General features: G+C 52.4%; 1 protein-coding gene across 3 annotated transcripts in view; it reads left to right on the top strand.

Moving 5' to 3' along the window:
• Positions 1 to 25,949, top strand: part of SSH2 (slingshot protein phosphatase 2) — an 86,999-nt gene that overhangs the window by 25,517 nt on the left and 35,533 nt on the right. For 2 of the 3 annotated variants that reach the window (XM_035343130.1, XM_035343132.1), the window contains exon 2: positions 6,330 to 6,373. In XM_035343130.1, the coding sequence (XP_035199021.1) occupies positions 6,330 to 6,373 (44 nt within the window). Of the gene's footprint in view, positions 1 to 6,329; positions 6,374 to 17,153; positions 17,303 to 25,949 lie in introns of those variants that run through there. The other variant, XM_035343131.1, reaches the window with a different exon arrangement.

Below are 25,949 nucleotides of genomic sequence, written 5' to 3'. Positions count from 1 at the left end.
TTCGCTAAGAGAGGTGAAAAAGCTTCAAATTGGCCGTCTCACAGCATTTTAAATTAGCGTCTGTGCTCTTACTCTTGCGCAAGACCTCAGCTGATTTAGTAAGGATCATTTTTAAAAAGAATACTATTGACTTTGAAATTCAGCAGCTTCAAGAAATGAGAATAGCTTGACACCCAGTTCTTGGTCTGCCTTCCTGTAGGGAATTTGGGATCACTCACTAGTGGTATTTGTTGCTGTGCAGAGGATTGCTATAAAAGCATACCAAACGATGGAAAATAATGAAGTTGCTCACACAAAAAGCAACACCTAGCCAAGATTTAGAAAATGGAGAAGGGGAGAGAAGTTCTGCAGTGTCCGAAGTGTGCACTTTACAACTATTAGCAAAATGTGGAGGCTTGTGGGGTGACAAAGTGTAATCCTTGTCCAGCCTGGGGTGTCAGTTCTTTCTTGGTATTGATGGCTGTGGTGTGCTCACGCTCCTGATGAAAACACTTCCCAGGCATTGTCTATGCAGTCAGGTATGTTGGCATAAAATCATGTGCAGCAAGCAGTTATTACATTGGAATCACTTTCAGGGTTTGCAAGATGTGTTTTCAGGGTGTAGTCTGTGTGAAGAGTAGTCTGTGTGAAATGTTCCCTGGTTAGTAAAAGCGTTGTGAATGTTAGATGCATGACTTATGCTAATAAATCCTATCTCTTACAACAAAAGAAGCTGCTCTGATGTTCCCAGTGTTAAATGCAGGCAGACAGCTCCAGTCCCTGTCCATAACGCAGATTGAATCTCGTTTATCGGTGCATCAGTCTGCAGAAAGGAGATTTCTAAGAGCAGAATTGTTTGCGTGACATGGAGTTACTCCCATTGTATAGGGCAGAATAATGCTCAAAATTTTCTCTCTTCTCCCTAACCCTTTTGATGACAGATAGTTGGCAGCAGATCAAAGCACAAACAGGATTAATGTTTTGCATATTCTGTCCTACATGGCCTGAAAGGAGCAGAGATGGAATTTTTTCATCTTCCACTTTAAACTGCATTTAATATGTGGCCTAGTTTAGAGCTATGCGACTCATTCCTTCCGTTTCCCCCGAGGCCTGTGTTTCTGGTCAAGGAAAGCAGGGCACGACTCCCTCTGGAGCCCTTCAGTGCTGCTCAGCTTCCTCCTCTGTGCAGGCCAGGGCCGGAGGCTGCTGTGGGGCCGGAGCAGTCCCACATCGGGGAGCTCCACATTGCTTGCGTGGATGCCACCATCTCCTGCACCCTTCGCTCTGGTTATGACGTGGGTGCCGCAGGGTGTGGGCAGCCCAGGCTGGGAGAGGAGCTGAGGCTCTCGCCGCCACCACCGCGTGTGGGATGGTGGCTACAGAAGTGAAGCGGGGTGCTGTCACACCTCCAGCTGGCCCGCTGCAGGGTCCGAGGTTGCTGCCCAAGTGTAGGATCATAATGATTCTGTAATCATTAAGGTTGGAAAAGAGCTCCAAGATCATCTGGTCCAACCATCACCAGTATCACCCACTGAACCATGTCCCTAAGGACCACGTCCAACCTTTCCTTGAACACCCCCAGGGACGGTGACTCCACCACCTTCCCGGGCAGCCCGTCCCAATGCCTGACTGCTCTTTCTGACAAGAAATGTCTCCTCATTTCCAACCTAAACCTCCCCTGGGGCAACTTGAGGCCTTTCCCTCTAGTCCTATCACTAGTTATGTGTGAGAAGAGCCTGAGCTGAGCTCCCCACAACGAGCAAGCTCCTCAGAGCTGTCCCCAGAAAGGGGCGCCCGCAGGCCGTGATCCACCTCAGGCCGTGATCCGTGCCCTGGTGGAGCAGGGCACTGGCAGCAGCGTGGCCTTCTGACAAGGACAAGGGACTGTGAGTGTGTTGTTTCAGCAGACATGTCAGTCGGAGTCGCTTCCTCCAGCAAAGGCTGTGCTCGTCCATGGGTTGGCATCTCCTGCTCTGTCCTGCCTCCCCCTCTAGTGGGGCGGCTCGTCGCTGCAGCTCCACCTCGCCGGACAGTTCGGGCTTTGGTCTCTTGCAGCTGCAGATCTGCAGGGTGAGCGGGGCTCAGCACAGAGCTGCCGGCCTGCTGCAGTGCACTGGCATGGGCTTGTGAAAGAGGAGGAATAACAGCAGTTGGATATGTGAGGTACGGGAGCACTGGAAGTATCTTCTTGCGTCCCCAAAGCCTTCTGTCCACGAGATGTTACATTTGCAAAGGAGGTGGTCGGTGAGGTAAGGTGATCACAGGGATGTGTTAGCGTTCAGCCGCCCAAATCTCAGCACCCTGTAAATATCAGGACACAGGGGGATGCAGGGAAGGAGCGTTTTGCACACCGGGATGGCTGTTGTTGCTGAGGAGGACAGCAGAAGTGCCTCGTGACACCCTCAAAGTGAAGGTTAGTTCTGCTCCAGATAGCATCCCAGGCGATGGATCTCTTGCTCAAATCACACTTGTCTACAGTTCTTTTTTCCGTAGACAGTCAGCTCTATAGATGTGCTCCTGACACAAATCTGCTACATTTGTGTCTAATATTAAAGAGATCTTGTAAGAGCTTCGGCAGAGACAGATGGTAGTTGACTGGGCTGTGTCTAGCCTCCTCCACATCGAGCTCTTGAGGGCTGAATTTTGAGTGGAGCCACGTTAACGATCTGCATATTTCAGGATCTTCTCCTGTCATTTGTGGGACTTCTGGTTATGGTGTACCAGGCTTGCCAGTTGCTGTGACCTGATTTTTTTTTTGGCATGTGGAAATGGCCATTCATTATCATTATCGTACTGAAAATGTTTGCATAGCTGGGGTTCCTGAACAGCACAGTAGAGATTGCAAGTGCTCTTTCAATTGTTTTCATTCTCTAGACAAATACATGCTCTTTGAGTAAAAAAAGTCTTTGGCTATCCTGCATGTATGAAGCCTCTCCCCCCTCCCTGACCTCTTCCCCTTGTCTGTCTCTCCATGTCCTCTCCATGCCCCTCATCAACTTTTTCACCAGCCCATGGGGAATTCATCAGAGTCTATGCTCTGGCAGGATCTGAGAAGTTCCAGCAGTAACACACCCACAACAGCTAGTGGTGCTTTCAGAAGGACTTCAGATAGATAATAAATCTGTTCAAAGGAATTTAACTGTACGGCTGGCACCGGCTTCCAGTTTCTTGTCTTGCTGATCCTGTCCGGGACACTTTGCACGCCAAGGCCCCAGGGTGATGCGGCCTCCTGGATGCAAGGCATGTGGTTCCAGTGTCTTCCTTACACTCGAGTTTGTCATCTCTATCAGATGCCGCCATCCTAGTGCTGTGAGGTCGTTGCATCAAGTCATGCCACCCCAAATAACGGCGTGGGGCTGGGGATTGGTGAATTGAACCATAGAACCATAGAATATCACAGGTTGGAAGGGACCCGTGAGGATCACCGAGTCCAGCTCCTGGAGCTGGTCAAAGCCAGTGAAAACAACTGTGGTGCTGCTGTCTTTGTCAGCTCATGGGGCTCTGCTGCTGCCGGTACTTGAGTGACTGGTCCTCCGAAAATGCAAATCCTTATCCTGCAAATCTTGTGTGCATCCTTTTTTTTAAACTTCTGTAAGAACTTCTAATAAGGAGCCTTCTCAACAGAGCCTCACAAGCTGTGTAAGTTCTTGCAGGACTCAGCAACGAGGAGTGTGAGGACACTCCACATCCCTGTTTCTGCAGGCAGGTCCCCAGACGCTAGTGCAGAGTCTGCTCAAGGTAATCCAGAGGGATCTTTGTTTTCAAGCCCAGATATCAGCATACAGATAGTTGTCTGCTCCAGCACAGCCCGAGGTGAGTTTAGCTCTGCTCCAGTTTGCCCTAACTGGTGTGTGGCACCGAGGAGGTGGCCTCTGTGGCTTCTGTGACGATGCTGGCTGCCCGACAGAGCGTGTGGTCTCAGCCATCAGAGCTGCCCTTTTCACCATCGGATTTTCCGCTCCAAACCACTGGGAAGTGCCTGCACTTTCTGGTGCTGGGGTGAGAAATAAAATATGCACTCTCCTGGGAAGCGCTGTTGGTTAGAATAACAAATTTAGGGGAAGAGGGCAAGGAAAGGAGGTATGTGAAGTATTTAGGACTGACTTAGACTTTCTTTGCTTGCTCTAGAAATGCAAATACTTGCTGCTTTTGTGCTAGTTACGCACTAGCCAGCTTCTCAGAAGTACTCAATACCTTGCTTCTGCAAACTTAACATGCTGCTGTTAACACCTGTCAAGACAAGATACACCAAAGCGCAGAGTGAGAAGCATGGTCCATGGGATAACCACTGCCCATAAGGTGTTAAGCAACGCAGTTGAAGTGCACAGAGGCTTTGGCTGCCCTGGGAGCATGGATTGCCAGGACAGCTGGCCAGTGTCTGGAGCTGTGGACAACAGTCAGGCAGATAGGTCCTGAGCCAGTCTGGTTATTGCAAAAGCTCGAATAATGGAAAGTGACTTTATGCCGTTGGATTTCTTCTTTTGCAAGGCCAGCCTTGGGTCTGTAGCCCAGGGAGCATCCAGAAGTGTCCTGCCAGCCCCTGAACGCAGCTGGATGGACGCTGGCCCCATCGCAGAAATCAGGGCTTGGCTCCCCACAGTGCAGCTCTGCTGCTGCTCCCCGGGTGGCTGCTCTTCACCCGTGCTTTTGCACCTTCCTGAATGATGCTACAGCTTGTTTTGTGTTGACTGCATTGTTTTGTGTGGAATGCATTTGGGTTCTCGTTTTTAAAGGAGACGGGCATGGCAGCTTCATTATCAAATTGCTGAAATGCTGAGCTAATTCTAAGGTGTGATGAGTAAAAGGTATTTGTGCCAGCTCCTGCTTGTTGTCGATGGTCTGCGGGTTTTAGCTTGAGTTTGTGGTTGCAGGTGGTTCCCAGTGAACTCCCTCATGGTCTTGTTCAAGTTCTGTTCTTCGAAATAGAAGAATAGGACTCAACACAAGCTTTGCAAACAATAGAAGAACAGAGGAACTCAATTCAAGCTTTGCATGCAGTAAGCACGAGAATGTAGCTAAAAAGATTTTCAGGAAAAAGCATCTGTTTGTACAGTTCTCTTACAGAAACTTAACTTAGTCCACTCCCCCCTTTTCTGAGCCTGATGCTTAAACCTGTTAGTTCCTGTGTGTTTTGGTAAGGTGTCTGTTCCGGAGTCGCTCCCTCTCCTGTTGTTTCACTGTCTCTCATGCCCGGGCAGCTGCATGCCCACACTGGTGGGCTGAGCGAGAGGCCTGGGATGTGCAGCTCCTTGTCCTCTTCTCCACCGACTCCACGGAGAGCGGACACTTCCCCTAGCCCAGATCCCTTACGTGCCTTCTCTCTGTCTCCATCCGTGTGCCGTGGTCTGTAAGACAGAAAGCAGCACGTGCATTTTCAGCGCTGCTGTCCTGAAGAAAGCTGAAGGAGAAGAAAACTCTGCTTCCCCTTGGAGGGGACCGTGCGGTCCCACCTGACTCGTCGATGGGAGAGCAGGGCTGGTGTGGTTAGCACCCCTGTGGTCAGAATGGCTGAGGGCTCTTGCACCTACCTGCTTGTGTCCAGCGGGACACAAAATCATTGCTTTGCTTCCTTTGGCACCCTGTGCTGAGCTCTGGTTTCCTTGGGATGTCCCTGCACGGCTGAATGATTGGAATGCTTTAAAATATGTTCCTTTCCGCAGGCCCACATCAACACAGTAAGTTTTTGCTGATTTAAAGCAGATCCTCTACTCCATCTTCAGCTGGTGCCTGGCAATAGATACCTAAACGTCCCGTGACGAGGAATTAATTGCTGAGATCTCTCTGCTGAGGTCTTGCTTTGGGCTTTAGTAGGTATGCCTAGTAAAATTCCCCAGTGCACTGGAGATTGTGTGTATTAATTTTGCATCTAAAGCCGCGTCGTATTTCATATTGCCACTTCCTAGCCTATCTGCGCTCACCAGCTCCTAGCTGGAGGGTTTATTACTTTCTGGTTTTGTGGGCTCTTAAACTTGATTGCTGACGCTGGAATACGAATTAATACGTTATATATAAAGATAATTAAAAAACATCATGTTTTTGCCCAGAATTAAACCATGTGCTTGGCTCTTGGCCTGCCATGTTTGGCAGGGGTCATTGGAAGGAAATGCAAAAGCCTGCTAAATCCTTCAATCGCAAAAATTCTTGTAGGGTGACTTTTAAAAGGGTTGGGAGGGAACGTCAAGTGACAACCGAGCAGAAAATGAGCTCCTGGGTAGTGACAGCTACATGCAGAAGCAGTGCGGATTTCCTTTGCCTTCTACAGTCAAACCAGCGAAATGCAAGTCTTTGGATTCTGCATACGTTAAAGCATATTAACCTTTTTTTTTTTCCCTCCTCTCCCATGTACGCAGGAGGCAGACAGTGGGGAAGAAGAATGCCGGTCCCAGCCCAGAAGGTAAGATTCTCACTTGGGGCTTGTGGGAGTCTTCGAGGATGCTGTTCTTCATGAAGTGTTCCCCGGTGTTTTAGTTTATTTTGGTTTTGTTTTGCTTGTTTTATTCTGGAATTTTTGGTTTTTACCCACCTAAACATCCATAACTTTCTGTCTGTTGTTAATCTGGTGTAATTGTCTCATGGGTACCTTACTGCAAATATATATATATTTATTTACATTTAACTATGACCTAAATGATGCCCTCAGTAAAGTGGTTTCTGCAGCAGGAAATGGGGAAAAAAATGGTTATATGGTTGCCCTCAAGAGCTGAGCTGGGTTCTGTGAGTTAGCAGGAGTATCGCGGGAGGCACTGCAGCAGCGAGGCATCCCCAGCCGTGTTCCTTCACCTCCTGGTTATTCCCCTGCTTATGTCTGTGGGATTTGTGAAAAGCTGCATTTCTGGAAGCTAAAGTACGGGGTGACTCTGTGCCATAAGGGCTCCAGCTGCCTAGAATAGCATATTTGATAGGCGTGTAGGTGTTTGGTACTCATGGAGGTGGTCAAGCATCTGCTCCGCAGGTAGGAGAACGCTGCGATTGACAGAAATTGCTACTCGTTTCATTTTAATGGGGATTGTTTTGTATGGAGATGTTCATTCTTGTACGTGCCAGTTTCAGTTGCCTCAGGAAGAACTTGTTTCGATTAAATGTTTATATCTGAAACCCAAGCAAATACTGGAAGTCACCTGGTTGCATGGTGACGAGTATTAATGGTGACAGGTAGCAGGCGTGTTTTTGTAAAGGACTCGTAGTTTCGATGGTAGACCTCTTGAAATCTTGAAAGCTTCGTCTCCTACCCTCTAAGCCATCAAAAGAGTTATTTCATCTAAACTTAAAATAAGCAAACTCGGTATTTCACTAGGTAACTTGTCCAGCAGCGGGAGCACTTTCATGGCTTAAAATGTTGCGGCCAAATTTTGTGAAAGGAGCAAGATTCCCTCCAGGGGGAGTAAAGGAGAAGTGAAGGTGAAGTAGTTCTCCCTTCGTGAGCTCTTCGGCTGCTACAGTTCTTTGCTTAATGCTGTTTGCGTGGGTACGTAACTACGGAAGCTGTCATTTTTAGTATTTAAAAGGCTTCAACAAGGTGCGGGCTTTGGTTTTGGGACCAGCTTGGATGGATCTGCAAAAGAAAAAGCAGTCATGGTTGCACATTCCCATGACTTCAGTGTAGTCCTGCAATTGCTTGGCTTGGGGAAGGTGACTGCTGTGTTCCCTCCAGGCTTCTACCCTTAAATGATGATTTAAGAATCTCTGTTTCTTCATTTTACAGCTTTCATGGCTGTTAGGAGAGCTGGAAAACACAATTCCCAAAGGCTCGAACCGAATTCAGCTAATCTCTTCATTTTAATTTCTCTCTTAGCCTTGCAGCAGTCACAAGATCAACTCATGACCTGATCTCAGTATACATAATGTATTGGAGGGGATGGGAGGTGTTTCATTGTTGTGGGCACTTAGCAACAATGGTAGGTTAGGTCTGAAACAAACATTTCTTCTTTTAATATACTTGAAATAACTTCCTCGGGTAGGAAATGACAACCTGCTGCTATGTGATGATCTGAACTCTGTGACTGTGGCTGGGGCCAGAAAGCCAACCAAAGGCAAGATCCTTCACAAGGAAAACACAGGGATGGGGGTGAAATGTGTTTGACTGCTGTGGGATAAAAATAAGGGTCAAACGTGGTAAGTCATCAGCCTGAAGCCCTGCTGTGGAGGAGCAACAGATGTCTGTAAACAGCTCTTGAGTAAATTTATCGAATCCCCAGTTTTCAAGGGAAGGTAGCAAGTAGTAGCTGTTAAAAATCCAGCAACCGATCTAAAATATCCTCCAAGGCGGCAGAAAAGTGTGTTACAAACATGAGCTCAAACTTGCAGGTAGGTACATCAAGAAAACCTGCAGCAATTAATTCACCCAGGTGCTGACCTGTGTGTGCTCTTTGAGGTCTCACACCACAGAGGCTGTGATTGCACGGGCTCGAGCATGCCACAGAAGGGAAAAGAAGTGTGTGAAAACGTTGGTTGAGCTTAAACCTGCTCCAGGGAGCAGTCAGATGACGTGACGAGTCTGCACTTGCATCTTCGTTGGGGTTTGCCGGCACGAAGGGAGCATCAGCACACAGCTCGGCCCGTCCTCTTCCCGCAGCAGTGCCTGCCCTCGACGTCTGCTCTCCCGGGAGCTCTGCTCCTTCCTTTAGGATGCTCTTAGAAGTGCTTCTGCCAGCACCATCGCAGACAGGGTGAGGAGTTCTGCTCTGAGTTAGAATCTGCTTAAAGGTTTTATCTGAGAGGTGTTAAATATTACAGAGTTTGTGTGTGCTCTGCCACTGGCAAACTTGTGTACTCTGGCAAATTGTTTTGTGCTGATGCAAAGAGAAATGCTTCGGTTTTGTACTTGAGGGAAATGCTAGGGGATAGTGAACAAGCACCTGATTTTTACAAAGACTTCGCTCTGTTACTGAAAATTGCAGCAAAGTATTACTGCAAATACCTGAAGCTAGGAAGGTAGGTGAAAACCAGTTTGCCTTCCCTACTCTTCAAAATTTTCAGGATTTTCCCAGAACCCCTTAGCCCTGCTCCAAGTGAAGCCCGGCCGCTGCACCCTGCCGTAGCTGTCAGCACTCTCGTCATTCATGAGTGAAATCCCCAAATCCTTAGCCTGAGTCCATGTTCTTGCTCTGGAGCCCCTGACTGAGCCAGTCCTTGTCACCTAATTCTTGGCTAATGAGGCTAAGGCAGAGCTACTGCACAAGCAGGTGTGCCGAATGACCTATTTATTACGCTTATTGCCCTCATAACTACCTTCCAGACGTTTTTATTAGCTATCTGGAAGCTGTACAGTGAGCTGCCTTGCTCCTCTCTCCCGTCCCCGGTCTCGTTGCTGCCACACGGAACTGACTTAATGAAGCCCCCGTGTTAACAACCTCTGCGTCATCCTAGCGTCGTTAAAGCTAACCTAAAATGCAACGAGCTCTGAGTTGTGCTTACACCAACCGGCTTACTAACGCCCAGTTTTTGTGTGCCCCGTGCCAGGGTTGCAGGGATTCAGCATCTCTGTTTTGCTGACAAACGACATCCCCGGGGCTCGGGGCAGCAGCGGGCTGCAGTCTGTGCTGTGCTGCCAGAACCGCTCGGTTGCAGTTTGGGTTTGTTTCTCCGCTTCCCCGCGAGCTGTGCGCTCAGCACTTGGCACACCTTGGAGCAGCACTCGCTGCCGACGTGCAGCCTTTGAGGCCGCACGGTAGCTGCTGCGAATAAAACCGAGTGTGCAGTGCTCCCCGGCCAGGCCGCCGGGACTTCCGAGGAAATCTTTGAACTTTTATGGCCTGCTGCTGGGTCAGGCTAAAGTCCGTTTGCATAGGTAAAGCCACAGAGCCTGGTGTTCCCTGGGAGTGCCACAGAAAGTGATCGGGTCCTGCTCTGAATCTGGGGCTTGCTACCCGAAAACGTTCCCCAGAAGCGCTTGTCTGCCCCACCTCAGGGGGAGGCGCGCTGCGTTACTTTTGCAGCCCACGTGTGCTTACCTCCTGGTTCGGTTTTCTTCTTTAGTCAAAAGAGTTCCTTCCAGGAGTGAACTGGGAAGGAAAACAAATCAGATTATTGCTATGATAACAGTTGGCCGTGCCAAGGTGCCTCAAGGTTTCAAGCTGTGAGTAAATACCTTTTGTTTTAGGAGTGGAAGACGACAGTTTAATGCAGAAGCTTACGGTTAATTACTGCACAAAAGTTGTTTTCAACTACCTTGATACTAAGTGGAACTGGGGCATTGGTTTCCTTGTGCGAGGTGACAGCTCGCTGGATTGTAAGCCAGCTTCTTTGATTTTTAAGCTGGGACTCCCTGCAGGCTCCTCACTACCCGAGGGTCACAGCAGATGTGTGCGGGTCCCTGGGAGGAGTGGAGGGACCGGGTGATCCCACACCGACTGCACTTCAAAGGGCTCTCACCATCCACCTCGAGACGCGTGACTCTTCGCCATCCTGTGTCTGCTGTGACTGTGGGAGATGGGTATCACTGCCATTTGGTGCTCCTGTGGCAGGCTCCTGACACCTCTGGTTATCCTTAGAGCACATCTCTCACGTTACAAGAGACTTCGAAAACCATGCGCTGCCCGTTCTGGTAGCTCAACCTTCCTTGTGCGTCCTTTGCTTGCTGCTGCAGCTGCCAAAGCATCATTTTGTCAGTGCTTGAGCTGTAGCTGGATCTTCTGGTGGGTCTGCAAGGCACTTTGTTAACTCCAGACCTTGAGTAAGAGGGAATTGCATGTGTGGTGTGCAGAGGAGCTTGTGTTTATCCATGCCGGAGATTACTAAGCTCCTGTGGCACAAACCTTATCTTTAGAATGCATTTCCTGAATCCATCTTTCTGTCCTTCCTTTCGGTGACAGCTTAGTCTCTCCGTGGCACTTACCACAGCTGCTTGTGGAGAATGTAATACCAAGATAAAGAACTGCTCTGTTAATCTGCCAGCTCTGCTGACCGCTGGGAAGAGTTCTGCGCGATTCCTGAGAGCCTTCGTTTTGAGTGCCAGGTGTTTCATCACCGTACTGTGAGCAAAGGTATAGCAACTGTAGTAAAATCGGGTTTATTAGATTGGTAAGAGATACCTGCAGGGCTAGTTCGCTGCAGGTTTTCTGTGGTTGCAGTGTGTTCAGTCCAGTCCGATTACATACCCGTGGTTCACAATTAGCAAGAAGATGGCTTGGGACTCGATCCTCGTAGCTGAAGGACCAAGCAAGTCTGTATGAGTTGTTGCGTTACCAAACTACTAGGTAAACACATGCTGCTATTGCAAGGAGCTTGCTCAAAACACGAAGGCTTATGAAAAGTCTGATAATTTGTCATTCTAAGTGCGTGAACAGAAGAGAATGAGGAACAAGGCAAGGACAAACTTGGAAGTAAGAGGAATGAAGGTGGGCCAGATCCTTCAGCTACCACGAGGGTCTGCTCAGCACCGAGCAAGCCCGGGGCAGCTGCCCCCATGCACTTGTGCTCCTCCTTCCGAGGCTAGCAAAGGAGGGGCTGACGGGGATTCCAGACGTTCTTGTGTCTCCTGCCGAGCATGAACCAGGTTCTCTGGGCCAGAGGAGTCTAAGCTGATGAAAGATTGCTGTTGTAAATAGAAAGGGAGACTCCAAAACAGCAGCTCTGGTCCCTTTCCTGGTAGGGTACCTTGGCAAGGCTTGAAAGTTGAACAGCAATCCTTTGTTTTCAGCTCCACGTGGACCTCAGGCACTCAAATGTATTGTGAGAATCCGGCAAGGGTTTCTGGACTTACTGCCATTCAGCGCTTTGGTATCCTTGCATCAAACACATTCCTTTCCAAAATTAGTTTAAAAATCAGGTTGTGCTTGACACCTGAGCAGATTTACCTGCTCCTTTTCTACGGGTCACTGAAATAGCACATTACTTGTTCCATCATCTCAGCCATGTCAGTCCGGCATTTCTTCTTTGCTGGACTCGTAGTGCTGCAGTGGTTTGCAAGGGTCTGGATTAACTTTTCAGAAGCCGCATAGATGTTTGCACGGAGGGCGGCTCGCTGCATAAACAGGATGCTTTGCAGTTTCGTATCCAAAGAGCTGCTTTTCTTCAAGGCTGCTCTGGAAATCGCTTGAATGCACAAGGAAAGCAGCTCTCCAGGAAGCTCACCGTGTTAAACATCCTTGCTGGGAGCAGGAGAAGGCGGCTGTGAGGAAAGACTATTCAGCAAAAGTCTCTCCATACCTTGCAGTGTCCAACATCAGCACTGGTACCAGAGCAAGAGCCGCGGCTGCTCGTGTCCCTTGTGCTGCCCCGTTGGTTCCAGTGCCTGCAGCTCCCCGTGCTTCTGCAGCTGTACAACGGGTGTAATTGAGCCTTGACCTCTTTGTGTCAGACCCCCTAAGATTTAATGATAAGTAAACTGTACAAGGATTGGGTGTGGGTTTTGTGAGGGAAGGCTTTAATGAAGTGATAATATTGCAAAATAGGTGTTGAATTCTCAGCTGAGAAGCCTAATCATTGATCGTGATGGGCAACTGACCAAACGGGCTCTGAAAGCGTGGTTTTGTTCTGTCTGTGATGCTTATCGCCCTACCTCTGCTCCTGTCTGATTCTTTGCACAAGAACTGAAAACAGAAATACTCTTTGACAGCTTAAATAACCAAATTTAGAGTGTGGCTTCCTGTTCTGACTGGTTCTTCAGGATTCAAGTATAGTTTTGCATGCTTTCCCGGTTCCTGCCTCCCCCCTCTTATTTTTTTTTCTTTCTCCAAACCAGACACAGGCTCCTTGCTAATTACTTTGCTATATTTCCCTTGCTGTGCCTAACATGCAAGCATTCCCTTGGTGGGTGGCATGCCTCTTAGCGCTGGGAAAGTTTTGTTTCTTTACACAGTATCTCCTTCTGCCCTGCGTGCGTTGGCTTGTTTATGACCACTGCTACCGAAATGGCTTTGTGTTCTGCTGCTAAATGAGACAAGATAACGCAGTTGTCTCTGGTTCTTGTGCTGCAAGGCGACTTCTCACCGATGCACTTCTCCCTCCGAAGCGGGCACCGGGGCAGCGGTAGGAGACCCGCGCAGGAGCTGCTGCTAGAGGTTCAGTCTCTGCCTGCTTACAGGCTGGCCGCAGTGATTTAAGGCTCTCCCCAGCTAAGTCGTCTGTTTGCACTTCTAATCCACCCAGTCTCATCTCGGACTGCTCACTGCCGAGAGCTCCACGTCCTCTGAGCCGCAGGGTGAGTTCGCTGACCTCTCACCGGGAGAGCAGGGACGTTACAGCCTTTGACTGCCGACCAGCTGGAGTCTAGCACCCTGTTCTTAAAATCTGCCTCTTCAGGCCCTCTTTTCCCCACCAGGCCTGATGTTGGGACAGCTGCCTGTGTGGGGAAAGAGCGAGTGTAGCTGCCGGTGAGAAAACAAAGCGCTGCGCCCCGCCTGCGCACACGGAAATGAACTCGCTACCTCTGATCTCTGCGGCTGTGCCTGTGCAGGGCTCTCGTGCTCATCTGCGGGCAGTGACGTGTTGTTTTCAAACTCCGGCTTCTCACAACGACAGCGGAAGCAGCTGCCCGGCAGGACGGAGCGAACTTTCCATACGTGCAGTGAAGGTGGCCGCGCGGGCGCTGCAGCCGTGCATTTCCCAGAGGAGGGAGGATGTGATGGGGGGTGTTTGTCGAACGCAGCAGCCTCGGAGTTTTTTCCATAACCTGGAAACGTGGGTCCAGGCTCTGCATTGCCTTACCTATTACACTGGTGCTAGTAGCTCTAGGTCTGAATTCCATGCCTGGCCACATCCCGCTGTCCCTTTGACCTTGAATATGGCTAAGACAATCCCTGCTCCCACTTCAACCATCTTCATGCGAGCAGACGCCCAGCAAACCCCTGCGAGGTCGGTGGGTGGGTTATGGTGCCACCCACACCTCTGGGTGCTCTGACCAGAAGCAGCAATTCGGCCTTCAACTGTTGATCAGCTGAGCACCATCAGCTCCATCAACGCCCTCTTTGCATGTGGACACTGCTGATGACACCGTGTCCTGCAGCTTGCTTCTGCAACTGCCAAATCTGCGCGTGCTAATGCAGAGCCTGACCGGAGCTTCGTGCAGTTTTACTGTTCACTTGTGTAGCCAGGCCTCAGCTGTCTGAGGAGGATCCCGTTTGCAAGCTGCTAGCCCCATGCGGGACGTGGAATTATTGTTAGACCACTGCAAGATCAAAGCAGGTGAAAATGCACGAGGAGGGTAAGGCAGGTTGGGGTGCGCTGCTGTGACTGCGGCTTTACGGCGCGGACACTGGGGGTAACGATGGTTTTAGGACTAAAGTGCATCTATTCAGCCCCGCTGTCTGCCAGACAGAACGCTAACAGCCAGGACAAGAGACTTAAATGTAGGTGTTCTCCCTCCAGCCCCTTGAACACCTCTCCAGAGGCAGTGCTCCGGTCCCTCCTTCCGAAGTGCCTGGCTGTGCATCCTCAGCGCTCAGCATCCCCATTTTTTACCGAGATGCTCCCACCTGGCTCTGGCTGCCCGCACAGCCGGCTGTTGGCTTTCCAAAGGTCCGCAGCTGGGTCCCTTTATGGTGTGCGTCTTGCACCGAGTATCTAGCTGGAGCTGATGAGTCTGCATGGTGTTCAAAGGTTAAACGGAACCCTTGCTGCCCGGCGAGCGCGGCGCCGAAATCGCAGACCGGGGGTTGTTCACTGCCCGTCCCTGCGGCAGCCGTGGCGGCGCTGATCCCGTGGCCTCCCAGGGAGCGTAAATGCCGACCCACAACTCGGCCACGCGGTGCCCTTTCCCCCCTGCAGCAAAATGTAATTTCATGCAGCGGGCTGAGAAGCGCCTGAGACCCCGAACGGACTTATTTCCATCTTGTCACGCCGTGATTAATGGCTGGGCTCACACGCTCTGTGCGGCACGGCCGTGACTGAGACCGTTACCTGTCATCACTGTGATTTTGTGCGCTTCAGGCTCCGCATGCATTCACCCCTGCAGAGCGCAGCCGCTTGCAGCACCGAGCGGTTCCTCAGCGCTCGGTTCCTGCTGCCCTCGGCTCTGCCTGCCCCTGCTCCTCCCGCAGGCTGGTGGGCTTGCACTTGAGCTCTTCTCTAAGCCGTAGCGAAACGGGGTTGTTCCTGATGTCTGATGGAAAAAGCAGAACATGAAAATAAGGCGTAAATGGGCACCGGGAACCCAGGCACCAGTCTGACTAACGCTGCCTGACGGCAGGGCCAGTCTCAGGCTGATATTCCAGTCTTTGTGGCAAGAAACCAGACTGAGATCCCTTTTATCAGGGTGGATTTCAATATGTGGACTTTCTGAGCGTTTCCAGCTCCTGCTTTCTGAAGTTTCTGAACAAACAGAGCTGGGATATTTGTCACCGTTTGGTCTCCTAGCATGTGGAGGTGCAGTGCTTGTGTCTGTGTTAATCCCGGGCTCGTTCATTTGCAGACCTATTACCCGGGTGTTAGCGGAGCTGAGAGAACTTCCACATAAGAATAAGCAGAGTTAATCACCGCACTTGTTTTTAGCAGTTTCGAGGGCTTGCCTTTGTGATGGTAGTTGCAGGTAACAAGTCTGACATCTCTCTGGACTCTATTTAAACGCAGTTGTTTTTCCACAATGCCTGAATAAAGCCCTTCAGTTGTTAATTAGAACCGAGGAGAAGTTCTGGGCTTGTTTTTCAGTCCACGAACGTGTGGTATGTGTTACTACCGACGGGAGGTTCCTGCCAGTCTCTTGACCTCTGGAAGGATTGAGTTACCCTCCATTTCTCTAATGCTCTGATTTTTCCATCGCTTCTTGCCACTCACTTCATTTCTGTCTAACAAAATGACTTTTTCTGGCGCCGCAGCGAGCTGGCACGGCGTTTCCTTTACAGCTGCGAGGAACCGTTACCAGAGATGTGCTCTTGGCTATATGCGATGACGTTGCTTAAATTAATGCAGCCCAACCATATCCGAGCAGAACGTGCAGAATCACGAGTTCTGCCGCTTCGTCTTCCCCTGGGACTGCTGGGAGCGGGGCTGCTGGGGACCTTTCAGTGGGACTTGAGGCGGTTGCCACCGCTTGTGTCACTTTCAGAGCTCCTCTGCCCTTTGGAAGTTTTAGCTGGAAACAGTCCCTAGCTGAAGCTGTCTCTTGGCCTCTAGTTCTGCTCCCTGATCATGTGGGCAGCTCTGCAGTGATGCCCTGGCAATAATACACATTTTTTTCCCCGTTGGGTAGGTGTTAGGACTAACGTTGTGCTCCAAACCCAGCTGCCTTCCATCTTCACCGCCTTTAAACTCGCTCCTTGTAATGCCAGCTCTCTGGTGCCTTGTTACCGCCCTGAGCATGTGCACCGCCCAAGAATAGCATCTTGTTTGTGTCCCCTTGGGCTGGGACAGCCTGCAGTCCCAGGGGAAAGGGAAGGCTGAGCGAGCCTCCAGCCCTTCTCCGTTGTTTTCCTCCGCAAGTGGGGGGGTGCAGGACGCAGCAGGGCCAGGCAGCCTCTGCTCTCGGGCTGGTGTGTGAGGGGCTGTGTGGGGCTCCTGGTGGAAAACTGCACGGAGCTGGTGGAAAAAGGCCGGGCAATGGCTGAGGTCCGTGGGCAGGAGCCTCCTTTCTGCCTTTCCTCCCTACAGGTGATGGAGCTGGGCATGAAATAGCTTCGGGAGGTAGCTGTGGGTCGTCGTGGCTGGCAGGTCCCTGAGCACGATGCTCACAGCCACCACCGCCTTCCCCTGCCTCCTGCGGGCGAGGAATTGAGGCCGTTCCACTGCCTGCCCTCCGCAAACCCCGTTGGGTGCTGGAAGGGGGCTGCAGGGCACCCTAACCCCCCCCCCAGCCCCACAGTGACACCACCCACCGGCCCACCTTGCCCACCCAACCTGGCCTTGGTTACCCCAGGGATGGACCCCCCCCCACCTCAAACATGGGTGTTCCGGCCTCAACCCAGCCAAAGGGGGGTAAAAAACCCCCAAAGCCCCCAAACCGCCCTAAAATCACCACCACCCGCAGCCCCCTGCTGCCCCCTGCTCCCCCTCCCGCCACGTGCTGGCGGGGGCGTGGCCACCAGAAGGGGGCGTGGCCACACGCGAGGGGGGCGTGGCCACCCACCAGGAGGCGCGGCCACCCCGAAAGCGAGCGTGGTCGGGGGCGTGGCTCTCCGAGAGGTGGGCGGAGTTTGGGGGCGTGGCCACTCGGGGGGCGTGGCCGCCCCTGCGCAGTGCGGCGGGGAGCGGCGCGGCGCGGAGCGGGGGCAGCGGCGGCGGCAGCGGCTGCCCTACTCCCCCCCCCCTCCCCCCCGTTACCCCCGCCCCATGCCGCGGGGCCGGGCAGCGCAGCGCAGGGCGGCCGCTGCCTCCGGCCCGTCTGGGGCGCCGCGATGATCCCCTACTTCTCGGACAACGCCGTCATCTCGCAGGGAGCTATCGCCCAGCTGTGAGTAGCTCCGGGGGGGGGGGTCCCCGGTACCCGTCCCCGGTACCCGTCCCCGGTACCCGTCCCCTCTTTGTGTCCTGTCGCCGCCGCCCCCCGTCCCTCCGGTCCCTCCGAACAAACTTTTCCCTTTCCGGCTGCCGCGGCTTGTCCCGGGGCTTTCCCACCGCCCCCGCTCGGTGCCCGCAGGCAGGGGCTCGTTCCGGGGGGGTGCTGAGCCTCGGGGTGCCGAGCAGCAGCCGGTCCCCGGTGTCCGCTGCCTGGAACAGCCCCTTCGTGCCCGGCCCCGAATCGCCTCCTTTGCTCCGCGGGCTGCCCGATGGCCGTGCGGTTTGGCTCGCTACAGGGTTAGGGGGGCGCTTTGGGGCGCTGCGTGAGGTTTTAGGGAGGGAGACAGCACGGCCAGGACCTGCTTGAGGCTTCTCTAGCAGCCGACCGCTGGTTTGTCCCCTGGAGGCATCACGAAAGCTTTAAAGGCAGTGGGGTGAAGCACCGGGGGTCCCACGGAGGCTGCGTGCCTCTATCCAGGAGCCCTGGCAAAGCCCTGAGCTGCACGGTGCTGCCCAGCTCGCCGGCAGGGACCCCTGCTTGTGCTCGGCATGGAAACACGTCCCAGGACTCCGTGGCCTCTTTTTGGAGCATAAGCAATCAGTGCTGTGTTTGCTAATCAGCTAAGTCTCTTTGAGCCTTTCATACCTGACCCAAAATGCTCATAATTGGTCTTTTTTTCTTTCCTTGCTCGTGGCGGTGCCGGTAACTGTTACAGCTCTCCCTGCGGTAGCTGATAGTGAAGGTTTAGCAGTGATTTACCTGAGCTGTCCTGTAGAAGCAGGAATGCAAACTGGATGTGCCCTGGGCTCTGGGAAATCAAAATACTTCTGCAATTGTGGGGACAAAACCCCAAAACCCAACGAACCCGCTGTAGGCTGAAGCGCTGCCTCACGGATCGGTGGGGCTCACCAAGCTGTGTCAGGTAGCTCGGTAACAATTTCAGTGCTTTTAATGTGTTTGCTCTACATGCTGCTCAAATGTTTAACGCAGGGCTCGAGGCTGTCTGGAAGGGGATGGAAAGAGAGGGGAAACGGGGCAATGGCAGCCCCGGGGCAGTCCCAGCTCCCACCTGGGCGCAGGGTGCACCCGTGCCTCTGCTGGCTCGGGAGATAACTGGGTTATCGGGGAGCTCGCGCCGTCCTTTGCCTCCTGGAAGGAAAGATTAACAAGCGTGAGAGTGACGGAGCTCTTAGCCCACGCATAAATGTCTGCACAAGGCTGAGCGCTGGATTCATGTTTTGATAGCGGTCTCAATCAGGACGGTGTCCGGGGCTGGCACAAGAAGGACCTGTTTTTAAATTTACACTGCTCTAATTACAGCTTGATAAAGGCTGGGTAATATCAGGTGTCCTTGTTCCGTGTGGGCAAGACCTAAAAATCCAGATTTTGTTTGTTTTGAAACTTATTCTCTGCGGAATGAGGAGGACGTCGGCGACCCAAATGAGTTTCAGTGTTCTTTAGTAGATGTATTTGGCTGATCAGCTCTGGCTTTCAGAGATCAGCAGAAATTGCTCCTGTGTTGACGCTTTTAGCCACTAACGTGGTCAGCTGCTCTGGGTCTGATTCATTTCAGGTTCACAAGGACTCAAATCCGTGCCCGAGGGACTTGGGTTTCTCCAAACGCTCAGGATTTACGGTTGTAACTTGTTCCAGAAAGTCTTGCTCCTCTCGGTGAACCTAGTGGGACTTCTGCCGATTTCCTGGCTTTATTTTTGTGTGGGATTCAGAAATCGCTTTGGTCTAATGAAACCCTAAAGCAGCCGATGGAGAGATAGAAGGCAAAAAGCAAAACTTCAGACATCCTGCGAATACCAAGAATTTCTAGCAGAAGGAGCCTGGAGAGATTGCCGCGGATCACTTCTTCCTGTCTGCAATCGCTTCCTTTTTCTCGTGCCAAGTTTTAGGTATCTAACTCGCTGCTGGTGCCCCTGAAGTGCTTTTTCCGTGGCCCTGTGATAGCGCCGCTCCTCGCTGCCAGATTCCTCTGCCGCTTGGTTTTTCTCTTTATCATGGTGGCAGGGAAGGGTTACCCGGTGCGCAGGGCGCCAGGACAGCCACCGGCCTGAGAGCAGTGCCCGAGGATGTCGGTGGGTGCCTGCCCTTGCTTTTAATCCCCGGCCCCTAGCTGTGGTTTTTAAATCCCCTGGCGTTTTGGGGTGTTTTGGGGCATGTCCTGCGCCTTGAAGCAGCTCTGGGAGCCCTCCCCAGGCCCACGCCGAGCACTTGTTGGAGCGCTCCGATGGTGTTTACTACTGCATCCCCCGACACTCCTGGAGCCAGATGGATCTGAAAATGTGAACAAGCTCGCTGCTGTCCATGCTTCTCCTGCTTGCTTCATCCCAGCCTGTTTCCTATTATAAGACGTTAACTGAGAGTTTTTACAACGGGTATTTTAAACCTTGGGGAACAAATCGAAGCAGCATGGGTAGTTTATTCACAGCGTCACGGGTATGGCTTGGAGCTCTTAAAAATGGAGAAGTGAAACCCACAGGTTAATCAGAATGCTTTTCAGCAGAGGGTTAAAGGTAGCCACGAAACGTTCCTGCAGGCTTGCTGTCCCCCAGAATCACTCTTTCCATAAGCAGCAGCCCTTCGCTGGGGCGTGAAGAAGTGGTGTGACGCCGTAAGAGGAAGCTGCAGGTGATTGCGGGCTGCATCACCAGGTGATACGGACCCGTTGTGTCGCCGCCACCTCACCGTGCCGTGTCCTTCTGCCCGGGCCCTCGTCCTTCTCCACCCTGCCGTTCACCTTCAAAGCCCTGCGGCCGTGCCTCGGTGCTGTGAAGTCCCGAGGGCAGCTCGCTTGAAGCTGTGCCGCGTGCCCCGCCAGGATCCTTGCTGAGTGCGTGGCTGCCGGTGCTGCTGTTTGGAGAGCTCTTTATTTATTTATCGCTGCACGGGAAGCCTTACTTTTTTCTCTGCTCGCGACGTTCCTGCTGCCAAAACCCCTGATGGCTCAGCAATTAGGCTGCCGTCCTCGGAGCGGCGTGCTATTGGAAATCTTTAATCGCCTCGGTACCTTCCGAAGTACTTTAGCGTTGTGCTGAGAATCGGCGATATTTTAGGATTGAAGAGATGATGCTCGGAAAGCCGGTTTGTGCGGCTCCAGAGGACGGCCCCAAGCCCAGCGGGGACACGGGGGAGTGTTCGGGCAGCCCCTGGGGATCCAGCCTGGCCCCTTGCCCCCCGGGCACAGCACCTCGTGCTGGGCTTCCCGCTGCCCTGCGAGGCTGCCAGCCTTCTCTCATCTTCCTTAGTGTCACCCCGATAACAAATATGACGTGTAAAAGGTCCCTTACTACCCGCTGATTACTAAAAGCCATGCAAATAAGCTGCGGTAATTGGGTACAAGAAGCGTGCTGCCTGCTCCGGGCTGATCATTAACCCAGGCAGGGCCCTATTGTTCATAACTACTTTTCCTGTTTGGCTTTTCCTTTTATTCCCCTGGAAGCTACGGGCATTTGTCTCGCTGAGCCTTCCTGGTAGGGGGCAGGGAGAGGGATGGGAGGAGGTTGAGGGATGGGAGAGGTTATGGGACGTAAAAGCAGAACTTCAGCAGCACAGGAGGGTTCCCCACGCCACCCAGCAGCTCTGGAGCGGGATATTTTATTGGGGAAGCCACCACAGGGCCGCCCAGCTCCTGCTGAACAGGCTGCGAGGGGCAGAGGTTGCCTCTGAGACGGACTCCCCATCGTCCCAGAACTTCTGCAGATGCTCCTTGTCTCTGGAAATGCTTGGGATTTTTTGAAGGATTACGAAGCAGAAGGACCCGGGGCGACATTATCAGCAGAAAAGGACCTTTTGGGGCCGGTTAATAGGCTGCCTGGGATTTTTCCACAGGACTCTACTTCCTTGTACCTTTATCAGAGAGCCCCTGGCTAAAATATTGCTTCCTTGTTTTTTAAACAACTTCAGGCAAACTTTCTTGAAATGTTGCTCCCGACCAGTGCTTGCAGGGTCAGAGGGAGTTTAAAACCCCGCATCCCGCTCTGTCACCGGCTGCGGAGAGCTGCCGTCTCCTCTGCATCGGTCTGGCAAACAGCATCGAAATTATCAGCCCGTATGGGCCTAAAACGAGTTCAGCAAATATTTTTTCTCCAGTGTAATGCATGCGGTGTGTCCAGAGCGACTCTGCAGCTTGAGTTTCCAGCCGCGGCGGCGCGGAGCAGCTAGCTGAAGGCTCCTAAGTCCCCAAATGCAGGGGGTGAAATTCCCCGCTGTCCTTACTCCTGCACGGCCGTGCTTTTGGGGATGTGTTCAGCGGTCAGCCCTCCGCTTTGCCTACGCCTGCAGGCCGTGGCTTTAATTTAGCAGCTTGGAAGTAACTGGAGACCGGGAGTGGTGGCTCTGCAGCCGCTTGTGACTGCTGTGGGGGATTATCCAAGTGCTTTGTGACAGGGAGAAGCCTTCTGGTTCAAGGACACCGAGCCATCGCAGCTGGGGAGGAGACAAGCCTGCAGGGGCGAATACAGACCTCGTCCGTACCCCGGTGTTGGCTGGGGCTGAGGGGACTGGAGCAGTCCAGCCTGTGAGGGTAGGGTCAGCCCCTCTTGGAGATGGCAGCTTGTCCCATTTGGGCATTTTTAGGGGTATTAAGGCCACAGGCTCCTCGTTCAGTGCATTTTTTTGTTTAGCCCATACTTATCTGGCCCTCCTCAGCGTTGTGCTCAGCCCTTTGGAGTCTCTCGGTGTATTTGTAATAAGCCTTTTAAGAAGTGTGCTTTTTCTCAAAACGCCTTTGTTACAAGTAGGCTAAACCCACGGGCTGCTGAACCAGAAGTGATTTAGCCCCTTCTGCAAACAAATGATCTTTGTCACTTCGCAGTGAAGCCCTTAGCTCGCTCGCGCACTTCCCACAATGGCTTAATGAGGTCCGTGTCGTCCCCCAGCGTGTGCTTCCTCGGGTCTGGGGTCTCCGTGACTCCTGCGTTGGGTTTACACGGGGGAACTCCAGGCTTCTCCCCAGAGAGGTGCAGCTTTGTCACAGCTGCATTCTGGCTCTGTGCAGTCCCAGAGATGAACCGGGGTAGCTCGGTCCAGTGCTGCCCCGAAGCGCCCTGGCTCTGCAGGTGGGCAGGGACCCAGCCCTACAGAGGAGTGCAGGAGCGAGCTGAGCTTGGGATTAACCTGGGTGAGTTTGGGATTAATTTGGGCGAGCTGAGCTTGGAATGAAGTGCCCTGACACCAGCCTGCAGGCAGCTTAGGAGCCGTCATCTGCTCCACATTTGCCTCCTGTATTTAGAAATCGCCACCTTGCCATGTCTGACTCCGCTGTGTCTCCGATCTCCTTGCACCTCCTTCTCCAGCATGAAGAGGACGGATTTGCTCATCCAAGCCTCTGGTTTCCGCACAGCCTCAGCCCTCAGGCCGCCCAGCAGGTCGCTTTGTGGCCAGCATTGTCTTTGCTTGGGCACGTTCAGCTCGCCGAGACGCCGGCCGGCTTTCCTGATGTCCCGGGGCGTGTTGCTGATGTCCCGAGGCTGGTGAGAGGCTCCCAGTGGCAGCTGGGACTGCAGCGGTGTTATTTTGATTACCCAACGATAACCAACTCTGTCAGGCCATAATTTAGGGGGAACCTTCGGTTGCACACAGCTACAGATAAGAGAAGTTATCATTATTTTCACCTTTGTCCTCTAAAGCTTGGTCTGGTAGCGTCATGCTTTCTTTAACTCGATGCTGGATTAAAATGAGCTCAGAGTTGTGCCCACACCCTTTCATTTTATTTTTTTTTAAAGCTCATTGTGTGGCGGCGTGCGGAGAGTTCGTCACTGGCCGGGATGATGATGATGATAGTTTATTGGTGGTTTTCCCTTTATTTGCTTTGAAAAGGAGGAGGAGAAATCCAAACCCAAGCGGAAGGCGGCACAGCTGCATTCCTCCGTGTGTCGCAAGGACGGAAAGCCGGTTAGTCTAAATAAAAACAAATAATTTGTCGGCACCATCCCTAGCCCCCTGTTGTTTTAGCACGGCGAGAAAGTTGCAGGAGAGCAAACTGAGGAACGTGGACGTGCTGAGTGCAGGAGAAACATCCAGCTGCGAGCCGGGCCATGATATGTTCGGCGTGCGCAGGGAGCTGCGGGTTGCTGAGCCCTGCCTCCGAACGCTGGGGCTGCTGGACAGGCCCAGAGGTGGGTGTTTTCGAGAGGTTTTCGAGAGCGGGTCCCTCTGGCAGCGAGCAGGGCAGGCAGGGAGATGGGGCAGGCTCTCACCGGTGCAAAACCCCGGCACAACAGCAGTGGTCCTGCTGTGTCCTCAGGTCCTTGAAGCACATCATGAACTGCTTTGTGGGATTCGCTCACGCCTGAAATTAAGCAAATATCTATCTCAGAGGCTTTTGAAGAGCTGTTTAAGAGCCTTTTCCCTAAAGTACACTCTGTTCGTAGAGACTTCTCCGGGTCCGCGCTCGGTGTTGCATTGATCTCGCTGCTTCCACGTGTGGTTCTTAAACAGGTTCACGTGCTATTAGGAAATATGAGGACCCGTGTTAAGAACTACTGAAAATTGGCTGCCAAACTGCTGAAAGTGCTAATTCTGATGAAATTTAGCACCTGATTTTGCAGGGATAAACACATCTGGAATCTCTGCGCTTTGAGTTCAAGCTCTTGTAAAATAAAACTTTATTTAATGGGTTTCCAGCCCGAGACCGAGTCAGCTAAACTTCGCAGGGTTCTCGCGTGGAGTTAAAAACGCCTTAAAACCCATTGAAAAGAGGAGTGCTGACATCTCCTTTAGCTGCAAGTCACAGGAAGATATTAAAAGAGTAAGTTAATTTGCAGCTGCGCCGAGGAATCTCAAATGCAAAACTGCTGCAGGGCCGTGCCTCAGAGCGACGCGTGCCGGTGCGTTGCCTTTTCTTCCCTGTTCTGTGGGCAGGTAGCACGAAGCGTGCATGGTTCAAGTGCCGCTGCTTCCCTGCTGTTATTTCAAATTTGCAAGGGTCTATATAAACACCTTGCAGTGCCGTTGGATGGTTTGAAGAAGTTCACTTCTCCGCTCTGTAGGAGCGTTCCAGCTCCTTTCCCTTCTCGTCCCGCCCTTCGTTTCAGCCGTTCTTTAGGCTCGGAGATGCAGCGGTGCTGTTGGACATCCCCCCGTCTGTCAGCTTCTGTTTAAAGTGGTGGACGGTGAGTGATTAATGGAAATTATTTCAGGAATAAAGGCCTCCTGGTAAGCCGATCCCTATTCAGAGAGCCAAAAGAAAAGCGGAGTCACAGGGGGTATCGTCTCCAGGAAGAACTCGCCGCATCCGCGCGGGGAAGAGTTGGACTGGAAAGCAGCGCTGAGTCTGCATGTTGAAATGCGTCATAATTATATCTCAGGGTCGAATTCGGAGAGCTTTTCCTGCTGTCTCCGGATTGTCACTTACGCCAGCAGAACACTGCACTGCTCTTCTGCACCGCTTGCCTTCTCTTCTGCCGGGGCGCGTTCCCCAAAGGCTGGGCTGCCCTGCTCCGCAGGGCTGCCCTAAGGTAGCCCGAAGTGATGCTGTGTTTCCTCTTCGATTTGCAGCTTCAAAATGAATCAGAAGTTTGTGTTGGCCTTGCTTATGTTAAGGATTCTCCCTCCACTTAGAATTGCTTTGAAGAAAAGACACAGGATGCATGAAACTATTTAAACTTCAAATTGTTCCTGAGCCTGGCTGTGATGTTTACTCACTGCTAACCAGCCCGAACTTCAGGCTGATGTTTACAGCCCTGTTAAACTTTGTTCCCCCTTAATTGTGGCTGTGCGATTCCCTAAGACAAAGTCACTGATGTGTTTGCAAATTGGTCCACCAGCTAGGTGGGAGAGCAGATCATCGGCCTGGTTATGGGCGGCATCAGCACAGCAGGCAGAGCTCCGAGCGCCTTGCGGTTCCCATCAGCACCCACTGAGCAGCCACCCGCCAGGTTCCCGTCCCTCTGGAGCTGCTCACCGCCCTCTGTGCCAGCCAAAAGGGGCAGCCAGCTCCGAGCTGGTTTTGTTCTTCCTGCTGCAAGCTGTCGTTTAGCTGTCAAGTACGGGGAGGATGCAAGGAGAACGAGAGAAAATTGAAAGTGCTGAGTGCTGCAGAAGTTAAAATACCGAACAAATAACTTCCTTGTATTATACGAGCGTGGTCCAACAGCCTCTTGAAGATTTGTGATGCTTTTGGGTAATCAAGCATCTGCTTCTTTTTAGCACAGAGGAAAGGGTTATTATTAGGCATTGATTTCTGTGCGTGCAGACAGAGCCATCCTTGTTTTGGTGCTCTGCTTGCAGGGGTCCATTAACGTGTGGGCAGCAAGGCTGTGACCAGAGCCAGGTCAATCCCCCAGCACAGCTCCTCCATTCTGGGTGGTCACGGAGCCAAGCTCCTCCAGGAGCCCCCAGGACCGGTGCTCGTGGGGCCAGACCCTCTCTGAAGCTGCCCAGAGCAGCAGCGACCCCTCGGAGCCACGTCCTAATCCTCGAGCCTGAGCTGGGGCTGCTCATGGCCAGCGAGGGATGACTTTGTGCCTGCTGGGGATGCGGACACCAGGGATGTGGTTTGGGAGCACAGGGTGCTGCCCTGCTTGATCTGCTGCTTGCTCCTCGGGCTGTCCCCTTCCCAGGGTGGCAGCGAGGCAGGCTCTCCATC

Source organism: Oxyura jamaicensis, chromosome 19 (assembly GCF_011077185.1).
Source record: "Oxyura jamaicensis isolate SHBP4307 breed ruddy duck chromosome 19, BPBGC_Ojam_1.0, whole genome shotgun sequence".
Lineage (NCBI taxonomy): Eukaryota > Metazoa > Chordata > Aves > Anseriformes > Anatidae > Oxyura > Oxyura jamaicensis.
The sequence above is the reverse complement of the archived record's forward strand: the minus strand, read 5'-3'. Positions and strand labels throughout refer to the sequence as shown.